This window comes from Microtus ochrogaster, chromosome 10 (genome assembly GCF_000317375.1).
Source record: "Microtus ochrogaster isolate Prairie Vole_2 chromosome 10, MicOch1.0, whole genome shotgun sequence".
Classification (NCBI taxonomy): domain Eukaryota; kingdom Metazoa; phylum Chordata; class Mammalia; order Rodentia; family Cricetidae; genus Microtus; species Microtus ochrogaster.
In genome coordinates, this window is record NC_022016.1 from 68180455 (window position 1) to 68191223 (window position 10769).

Genomic DNA, 10769 nt, shown 5'->3' on the forward strand with positions numbered 1-10769 from the left:
AAGGAAGGGAAGGGGAAAAGAGTATCATAATTTTCAAATCAGCCTCGTTTGATATGATCGTTAGCTGAATGGTATGCTCTGATATTTTTTAAAACAACCTTACAAATTATATTTTGTTTGTATTTTCAGAGTAATTAAGAAAATCTCATTTAATGATTACTACAAGACATGGTCTACGATAGCCACATCACAAACAGCAGAACACTCCAGAAATCCATGTAAGCAGATCTAACCTTCTTCTGTGTCCTTCTAATATCCATTAACCTGTGGATCGTTCTGATTGTCTTACTTTTAAAGACTAGTTGACACGTCTTGGCTATGCAAGAGCAATAAGCTGCTTGCTGGCTCTCTGTGCTACACTAGTCACTCAACAACTGTTAATTTAGGACCTCATTTGTGTAGAGCCCTGACCTGAGTCCCCCTAAAAGCCAGAAGAAGAGTAGGCAATTGATGGAGTTCTTGATCTTTTGAGGTTTACTTAACTGACTTCGACCAAGAAAGGAGAGTTCACAGCAGGGTGGATCTTTCCATTTCAAAGACCGTTCTGCCCGAAGTCAGAGCCGGCACAGAGAGCAAATGCAGGCAGAAGAAGTGTGAGCACAGGGAGGGCAGTTCGGTTACATCCCTGTAAGGAAGCATTGTCTGGGGACCACAAACACAGAATGCGAGAGCCAGACAAGTGGTTCCATTTAAACGGACTTTTAGACTATATGTCTTTATTTTCCTCCAAGTAGGCTATCCAGGCCCCACACATCAGTGAAAACGTGGCTTTGCCCCAGCCATCCTGTCAAAGTGGCATCCATGGGCCTCGTGAAGGTAGAAGGGACTGCGGAGCCCAGAGTCTGCAGTGACGTTCTGAAGTGCTTTTCTCTCCTAGCTGTCGCTGCCTGTGCTGTCATTCATGCCCATGCTGCCCTGCCTCCGCAAGTTTTATTCTCTTTGCCTAGGTATTCTGCCTCTTTTCCCGGTGATGACCTCGTCCCTACCCTTCTCCCCATCGCCCTGAAAGGCCTCTCTCGCTGCCTTCCTTTTCATCAGTCAGTGATGCCCAAACCACACCTCCAGCCAGACCCTCTTCTGCACCCACGGGCACATGTGCAGCCAGGCCCCGAGTCCCCCACCTACACATGGTACAGGCATGCCATTCAGATATCCTGAGCCCGGTTCTCCCTGGAGCTCCCAAACCTGTCCCTCGTTCCTTCTCTGTCTTAGGTACTGGGAGCTCATTATTTTTTTTTTCATTTTCTTCTGCCTAATAATCCTTAGAACAACCTTATGCCTTTTAATTTTTTTTGTCTTCTTGATTTATCTCTTGTAACATTATAATGCTTCTACTCACCTCTGCCCTCATGGTCACTGCTTTAATTTTGAGTCTCATTGGGCATCATCTCATTGCAGCTGTTTCCTAACTATAGCAAAAAAAAAAAAAAAAAAAAGTTGTATTTATTTTTCAGGCATAAGATAAGGCAAAGGTACTATTAATTAAGCTTAACAAATATAAAACCAAGTAAGCTAGATAATGTTTATGAAATCACATGCTCTCTCAGGAAACTGGTTATTGATTATTTTCTGATTATACATTATCATCCCCACTCACACATGAGTGGTTGAAAAAAATCATTCGAAGAGTATTATGATACACAGATTTTAGCAACACTGTTAGTTCAAAGAATTTTATTGCTGATATCAGAGTTCACGGGTGTTTAATTTCAAAGTTTGGTGGCCAGGTGCACCTTAGGTAGCTGGTCCATTTCAAGCGCCATGAATGGAGTATAGAGAGACACAGATGAATTGGGGGACAATAAACATTTATTGTGAAAACATGATGTTGAAAGATACTAACTCCAGGGACCAGGGACTAAGGGGCAAATTCCTGCAAAACCCAACCACCCAAAAAAAAGGTTTCTGTCTCCCCCCCCCCAGGACGGTAATATGTAAATGCACGGGGTGGAAGGGGCTCAGAAACTTAACTCCTAGGCAAAAGATACAATAATGTGCCAAAATTTGAGAGAGTTTGGGAACAATTGCCTCTTAATAAAAGGCGATTTTAAAATGGAAGAAAATCATGGTGATTTCCTGCTAGCGGTTCCTCCCTCAAAGGCGTTCGACTCCAGCTATTGGGTTTTGTTGTCTCTACATCGGTCTGTCACTAACTCAGTCTGTAACTCATCGGCTGCGAAATCAAGGGCCTGGGCCTAGTTCTCCGTAGCCCAAAAGTATTCCTAGGACTTCGAGTCTAACACTGGTTGGCAGATTTCACAACCCCACTGCCCCTCCTTCCCCTGGAATCACTCTCAAAATGTTCCAAGAGCCTGCCTTCAAAAATAGCCAGCACCTAGTTTTCAAAACCAAATGCAAACCTGAGAGAATCTGCCTGCCTTGTTGCCTTTTGATAGTTCAGCTGGATGGGCGCCAACACCCGCTTTTCTAATGGCCTAATTTCCTCGCAGTAATGAAGATAAAGTTTTAGGTTGTGGACTGCTCCTCCAATGACTCAGAAGCGCAAAGGAAACCTCCTAACATCAGTTACACGTCCATATTCTTGCCACTGCTGAGGCTATGAATGGCCCGTGCGTATTTTAAGAGATTTGTATTTTATGAGTAGGAGGTAATTGTATTTTGTTTTGGTTATTAACACTTTTTCTTATTTTTGAGCCACAAAGCTATGTCTAGATTTTAATGTGATAACCGTCAGGAGTGTATTCTTTCACGATACAGTCTGTAGAGTGTGTCTGTATATGCTATGCTTCTAACCATGCTCCTTCATCATCCCTTCATTTATTCAATGGATATTCATTTATGGAACACCTTAAAATATGTAACAAATGGTCATACATCTATCTGCCTGAGGGACTAGACATGATTCTAACCCTTTGTTTTTCAGATGAGAAAACGAGACTAGGAGAAACCAGGTAATTTAGCTAGGGTCATCCACATGCGAGAAAATATCACATATTCGTCAGTCTGCTGCTGTCCTTGGCCCAGCTGCCTTGTTTGTAAAAATGGGAGCAGTCACAACATAATGACGTCATAGGGTGGAAGAGCTTAGAGCACAGCAGTCAGCACACATGCCTGTCCTCAGTTAGTAGCACTGTGGTCCAAGACTTGGATTAGACCTCGGCCTCTGCGTTTCCTTCCTATGGTATATTCTGCCTTTATAGCATGACAATGTGTTATCCCAGCAGAGTGTGAGATTTACATTCAAATGCTGAAGGCTAAGCAGAGTTTCTGAAACGCACGTCATTTCCATTCACAGTCATAGGAAATCCTACAGAGAAATGTACCCGCGACCCCGCTCTTCTCTGCCCATCACTATAAAATGTCAAATCAGGGGTTTGGCAGAGAGAAAAGCCATGCATATGGTTGTAGGAACAGCTCTTTAACGACAGAATACGATCCCCGTACGGAAATGCTTACGTTCCAGGAAAAGAATTCCTGAGAGCGCCACGCTGTGCGGCGCTGAGTGGAGGCTCCCTGGTGCTTGTTTGCTGTCAGCGGGCGAACCAAACAGCCTCCGGCATCAAGGGGGGTGCTTGCTTTCACCCCAGGAGACTCTCGGTCTTTGAGGCTTCCCAAGGCCCTTCCTTCCTTGCGAGAAGCTGCGTGCCTGCTTCCAGAGCCCGGCCTCACAGCCTCCGCTGCTCATTAGAGCCACCTGCGGAGCCCGTAAAAATTCCAACAGAAAGAGCACACCCGGACCAGTTCCACCGGGGCTGGCAGGAGGACCGGGTAGTGGGAGTTTTGAAAGCTCCCTGGGCGACCATAACGCACAGCCACAGGTGGGGACAGCATGCGTCAGAAGTCAGCAACTCCTTAGCCCGATGCTAGTTTTGCAACATATGGGTAAGCAAACTCAAAGGAATGGCTTGCCTAGCTGAACGCCATCTTTCATTCCTGTTAACGAGCCAAGAACATTCGCCCTGCTTTTAGAATCTCTGGGGTTGTGTGAGATAATATGTCTGTAAAGGAAACACACTAATGCAAGCCGGTGCCATGTTTTCCGGATGTGAGAGTGAGCGTTCCTCCAGAGAAGATGAGCGACTTCCAAGTCACCTTCTGCTTCTGCAGGAAAAGCGGCACATCATTGCCAGTGGCAAAAGAACAACTGGGCACACAACAACCTGAATTCTCCTAGGATTTTAGAGACCTCAACTCAGACCAAACCAGGATTCTTGGCTTCAATGCCAAAGATGAGGCAAAGTTGGAAAAAAAAAAAAAAAAAGTTAAAAATATTTTGGTATAGATTTAAGCGTGAAAGTCAAGAGACAGGCACTCAGAAGGAAAGATACACCCAAGGGGATTATATGTTTCTCTAGAGAAAGTAGGGAAAATAAGGCCTGGGCTTCTCACAGGAGAGTGGCCATTGTCTCACTGTTATCCATAGGGACCTTCTTGGTGACTCTCGTTATCTTTCCAAAGGTGGCTCTGAGATTCCTGCCCTCTTTTGTTCTCATTTGGTAAACGAGATTATAGAGTGGTTCTGGAGGTGCCTTGGATGAAATTATAATCTGATAAGAAGAAACCAGAAGCCTCTAGGGTTGCACAAGGACTTTAGTACGCATGTGTCCTTCCATTGCAAATGGAGTTTCTGGTGAAATTCCTAGAAAATTACAGGTTTACATCAGGAAAGGGAGAAAGGCCTTAAGCGGTTGTTAATCGTGCATTCTTGCTTTCCTGCTTGCTAGGGGTTTCACTGGATTCCGAGGAGAAGAGTATTTCTCTCTTTTCATGTCCCCCTAAATTTTTCCTGCCTCTTTTAAAAATTGTTCTTATTTTTTATTCTATTTAAATACAAAGCAAAACAAAAACAGACTATTTTTTATTTTACATACCAATCCCAGTTCCCACTCCCTCCCCTCCTCCCATTCTCTCCCACTCCCCCTCCCCCGCCACCCCCAACTCCAGCTGCCAGGCTAAGAAGCCAAAAGGAGCCTACCCTACCTTAGTCATGGCAAGACCCAGAGCTGACTTATGAGCATGGAGGCGTGCTAGAACCCGAAGAGAGCTAGAGAATACTCCTGCCTTTCCCTTGGTGACTTCAAAACAAAGCAAAACACACACACACACACACACACACACACACACACACACACACACAAAACCAAATCACATAGAGAAAGTGTCTGTATCAACAAGATTTGTCCAGACCGTAAGGCAGTTTTTTAGGCCCACACAAACCCACATTGTCCCAACATTGATTATCTAGGTGTGTCTTTGTAAGCCATCCTGTGAGCTTTGGAAAACTTTATTACTGTTACTAAAAAATAAGATTGTAAGTTTTTTTGCATATACATTTCAGAAACCATATAGATGTGTTTTGTGGACAGGCTATATAACTGGTGAAAAATTTCTGACTCCTGCTTAATAAAATTAAGTGGTTCGATTATTTTAAAAAGATAAATCCCTGCCTCTTTCTGTCCTGTCTCATTATGGAAAAAAGAGAGAGTAAGGAGGCACAAGGTCCTGAGTTCTAGCCCCACTGCTGCAGAAACAAACAAATTCCAGGGTGGAAGCAACATTGTAATTTTCAAGAGAAAGAATGATATTACAAAAGCTGTGGAAGGAACCCTCTTCTGCCATGACTTGTGAAACCATCCCACAAGCAAGAGACGTGAGGGAGGGATTTCACCCTCTAGAACTTGGACCCGCTCCTCCTTCTTTGTTCTTTTCCACTAATCAGCATCGCTCCTTGAACATGTACATCCTAACAGTTGACTGTCTCGGAGACCAGAAGATACGTATTATAGGTAAGCAATGTAAGGAGTTTATAAGCGATGGTAGAAGACAGAGGAGCAGAAAAGAAGTCATAGAGGTCAAATATGAGAAGCCTTCAAGGTCTGTAAGCAGAACTGTGGTGTCTTCACCTCTGAGACGAAAGCAGTGAAGCTGGAGTCAGCAGAATATATGAACACACTGCTCGGAGAGGTGGCCTGGCCGCTCTGGGATGGTAATACATAAGGTGGGGACCGCCTGCCATACAGCTTCACATCCATAAGGCAGGAAAGGCCTTTCAGAAAAGTAAAGAAAAATACAAATCTTTTAGGAGAAACTCGGCAAAATCTTTAATTTTGTCCATGCAAATGGAAGATTGTTGCTACGATGACACTGGAACACTGCTAGTCTGTCGGGGAAAATGGTATAACGGCTCTCCTCCACACCTCCTCTACATCCCCACCACCCATAGTAAGAATTCCAGGGGCTGGAGAGATGGCTCAGAGGTTAAGTTCAAGTCCCAGCAACTACATGGTGGTTCACAACCATCTGTAATGAGGTCTGGTGCCCTCTTCTGACCTGCAGGCATACACGCAGACAGAATATTGTATACATAATAAATAAATAAATATTTCTTAAAAAGAAAAAAAAAGAGTACAGTTGTGACTAACCACAAACTTGTGAGCCAGTAAGGTAACATGATTTCAAACTATTCTAATGAAGACATGAGCTAGGTTGACAGAAATGCAGCACACAGTGGGCTGGCAAGTTCACTTGCACCTGTACCAGTCAAACAAAGTAAAAATCCTGCTGTTCGGGTTGCTAGGGATGGAAGCCCAGGGCTCTGCCACGGAACTGAATTCTCTGTCGTGGGCATAAAGGGGTTTTGTTAGTTGTGTATAATTGCATGTGTCTGCTAATAGAAGCCAGAAGTGTTCGATTCCCTGGAGTTGGAACTATAGGTAGTTGTGAGCTCCACGTGGTGAGACTTGAACCCAGATCCTCTGGAAGAACAGCAAGTGCTTTTTTTTTCTCCTCGTTTTTTGAAACAGGGTTTCTTTGTGTAGCTTTAGAGCCTGTCCTAGAACTTTCTCTGTAGACCAGGCTTACCTAGAACTCACAGAGATCTGCCTGCCTCTGCCTCCCGAGTGCTGGGATTAAAGGCATGTGCCACCACTGCCTAGCCAGCAAGTGCTCTTAACCACAAATCCATTTCTCCAGCTTCTGGATATAAATTTTTATTAGGAACATCAACTAAGGTTCCCACGAGAACAGTGAAGATGATTGTCTCTAGAAAAACCAAGTTCTAAGAAACCGTTAAAGGAGCTAAGGCTTCCTTAAGATCTGCCTTCCAGCGTTAGAGGCTCACTCCTTGGGACAGGGATGAACTTGACGGGCATGGATCCAGAAAGATGAACTGGGCCAGAGGCAACTCCCAAAGCTCAGATTAGGGGAGGCCATGGTAGACTTTGTCATCAGCCAGGGGAAGGGGCAGTGTCATGGATTCCCTTGTGGCCAGCAGGACCATCTGTTTGAGACTCTTGCTCTTTGAAAGATCCAGATCTGAAATGTCCCTGGAATGTAAGTGTCCAGAAGAATCTTTACTTGGAGTGTATAGGCTCCGGAAGCAAAACAAAGTGACAGTTCTCAGAATAGAAATGAAAACATTGTTACTTCCAATCCCAAGATTCAATTTTTCACTCCAAGCACTGAATTAGAAATTCATTAAGCTATTAAGGTCCATGATTTTCATGAGTTATCTTAATACTTTATTTCTATTACTAAGATACAAAGTTTCTGCAAGTTTAAAGACGAAATTGGCTTTTATTGGTGAATCATGAATTGGGTAGCAATTTAACTAAGGAATAGGAGATCTTGGGTCCTACAGGAACCAGGAAACAACCAGGTCCGTTTTCTCATGAGGGAAGAGCAGAGGGGACTGCCAAGCCTGACTGGGACCTTCCAGTTGGTTAGTGTAATCTGCTTTGTGTAGGGACTCTGTTGCTTGCTTTAAGCAGCACTGTAAGCACAAAAATAAAAATAAAGGAAAATCCATCTTTTTCGTTTTTCTTTCCAAGACTGGATTTCTCTGAGTAGCCTTAGCTGTATTAGAACTCACTCTGTAAACCAGATGGGCCTCAAACTCAGAGATCCATCTACTTCTGCCTCCTTAATGCTGGGATCAGAGGCATGTACCACCACCCAGCTTGAGAAACTCCATCTTGCAGTGATATTGGGGCCCAGTGCAGGACTTCAGTCCAAAGCAATGATCTACCATAAATTTTATTTAACTGCATAAATGATATATAAACGAATGTCATTATAATGAAAACAATTTCTAAGTCACAATCTACTTATTTCAAACAGTATTGAGTATTACATAGAACCAATAAAAAGAAAACACTTGCAAAGTCTTCAAGCATTGTAACATGAACTATACAGTGTGTGCAATTGTAACATATCAACTTAATGAAAAGTGAGGTACTTTCGACTCTGAACTATATTAAAGAGTGTATATGACTATATCTTTTTTTAATCATTTTATTTCAGTTGTTGGAGATCCAAAATTCATGGGACAATACTACAAATGGAAGCAACAAAACCGACAGCATCATAAACAATGGAAGCTGAAGTAAGACATTCCAAGTGCTTTGACTGTGTGATGGCATTGACCTTGAGTGTTGGCGATTCTGCTCGCTACTATCTACTGAGCCATTGGCAGAAACCCTGGGAAGAGCAGCCTATGCCTTTTCTAAACATGAGACTAATCATAAGAAAGTATAATTTTCTTTCACAGTAACACAGGTAGGAAAGCTAGTAAGCAGAGATCGCACCTTTGTTTCCTAGCCACCTAGACACAAAATAATCACATAGAAACTATTACAACACTGCTTGGCCAATCACTTAGGCATATTGCCAACTAGCTCATATGTTTTAAACTAACCCATGTCCATTATTTTGTATTTTACCATGAGGCTTGTGGTTTACAGGTAAGGTTCTGCAGGCGGGCCTATTTCTCCTTTGGCAGCTACATGGCATCTCCTTGACTCCGCCTACTTTCTCCCAGCATTCTGTTTAGTTTTCCCACCTAGCTCTATTCTGCCCTGCCACAGGACCAAAGCAGCTTTATTTGTTTACAAAACATATTCACAGCATATAGAGGGGAATGCCACATCAAAAGCTGGCATCATGGAGAGAGGACATGAGCCATAGAGGAGCAAGCTGGTCCTCTACAGAGTTAGTTATCACCAGTTAGTTACCTTTCCATCTTTCTCATAGCTCTGACTTTGTTTTCCCAAAATTTCTCATTCAGGAGCCATGTATATACACACACATACATACACACACACACACACACACATACACACACACACACATATATATATATATACATACACACACATATATACACGAATACATGTATATATAAATATATTTTTATATATGAATAAAGATTATGTATACATATAAAATCTTTATTCTTGTATAATTTAAATCATTTTATTGGAGGAGGATCTGGGAATAATGTGCTTGCCGTGCATGTATGAAGACCAGAGTCCAGGTCCCCAGTCCCCACGTAAATGCCAGAGAGGCCTGCGGTCCCTCCTGTAATCCCTGTGCTCAGGAGTCAGAGACAGGGCGTCCTGTCAAGCTGGGATACTTTCTACTAGCCAAATTGGAGAGCTCTAGATTAAGCAAGGAACCGTACCTTAGTGGAACAATCAAGAAAGACATCAGATGTCAACCACTAGCCTCCATCCACCTGTGCACAGCCACACACGTCAACACATAGGTTTATATGCACATACACACACTCACATGTGCATATACCACATACAACAAATAAGGGTGGACTCCCTGTACAAAGAAAGGGATGGGTTTTTAAATTTTTTTCCATTCAAATATAACATACACTCAGGACATATTAAACACTCCCTTTCTCTCCCTGCCCATCTCTCTGCTAAGGCTCCTTTCTCTTCCCAAACAAGTCTCCCTTCTATTCTCTGTCTGTCTGTCTGTCTGTCCTTCCGTCCCCCCCCCTCTCTCTCTCTCTCTGTGTGTGTGTGTGTGTGTGTGTGTGTGTGTGTGTGTGTCCTGAATTCCACACAGGAGAGAAAGCAGGTAAGTAGTCTGCTTTCTTCACAGTGTTTAGCAAATGTGCTGCTATAGACCTGGGAAGGGAAGACCTTGTAGCACCCAGCTTCTTTATCTTGCATTTTGCATTTTGCTTGTTGTCAGCCGCCAGTATTCTGGGTTTTTGAGATTGAAACACACGACCATTAAACGTGCTCTCTGTTATGAACTTGAATAAAAGGCAAATAGGCTTTTCTCTACTTTTTTTTCCTACAAACTTTAACAACAACTTTTCTTCAGACCAAAGCAAAGAAACATTTTTATGTCGAGTTCCTGCTTTCAGCATAAATAACAGGCAAAAAAATAATGTATCAAGCTGCATGTGAAGGGGTATGAACATGTTTTCTCTTGAAGGCCTGTGTCAAGTTTATTTTGCAGTTGAAAAATTTACTCAGAATCTAAGACGGTCATTGCTTTGACCTGACTCCTTTTGCTGTCTCCTACCATGGAGCTGTTCTGATTTACTTGTTTGTTCATTGGTTCATTATGTTGGCCAGAGTCTCCCGGAGCCCCAAGATTTGGAAAAATGAGGCCCATGTCAGTTTCAACTTAGTCACTCACGTCTACATGTGGCTAAAATAGCTGAGCTGTTTGAGTGATAGAACACTTCAAAATACATTATTTTGAGTGTATAGGTCAAGTTGTGTGCAGTGGCCCTGTCAGAAGAAGACACTCACACCTTGTGCCATCTGGTGGCTGATGAGGATATGTGCAGATCAAAGGCCTTTGCTTCTGATAAAGTGTGGGATTGAGTAGTCAGGAAGGAAACCACTTCGAATAAAGTTTTTAAAAGATGTTTCGCTTATGTGCATTTTGTAGTGGCATAAATATTTGTGTATGCAAATGAATGCCAGCATAGAAGAAACCTAAGAAGCAGTGAAGTTCAGCTTCTTTCCAGATAACTACCAACAATTCTTTTTTTT

The 10769-nt window shown here is 42.9% G+C and overlaps 1 protein-coding gene across 1 annotated transcript in view; it reads left to right on the top strand.

The window, feature by feature from the left end:
- Ube2u (ubiquitin conjugating enzyme E2 U) overlaps positions 1–10769 on the top strand; it is a 111974-nt gene that overhangs the window by 88908 nt on the left and 12297 nt on the right. The window contains exons 7-8 of the mRNA XM_013348489.1: positions 130–218; positions 8263–8344. Coding sequence (XP_013203943.1) covers positions 130–218; positions 8263–8344 — 171 coding nt within the window. The remainder of the gene's footprint in view (positions 1–129; positions 219–8262; positions 8345–10769) is intronic.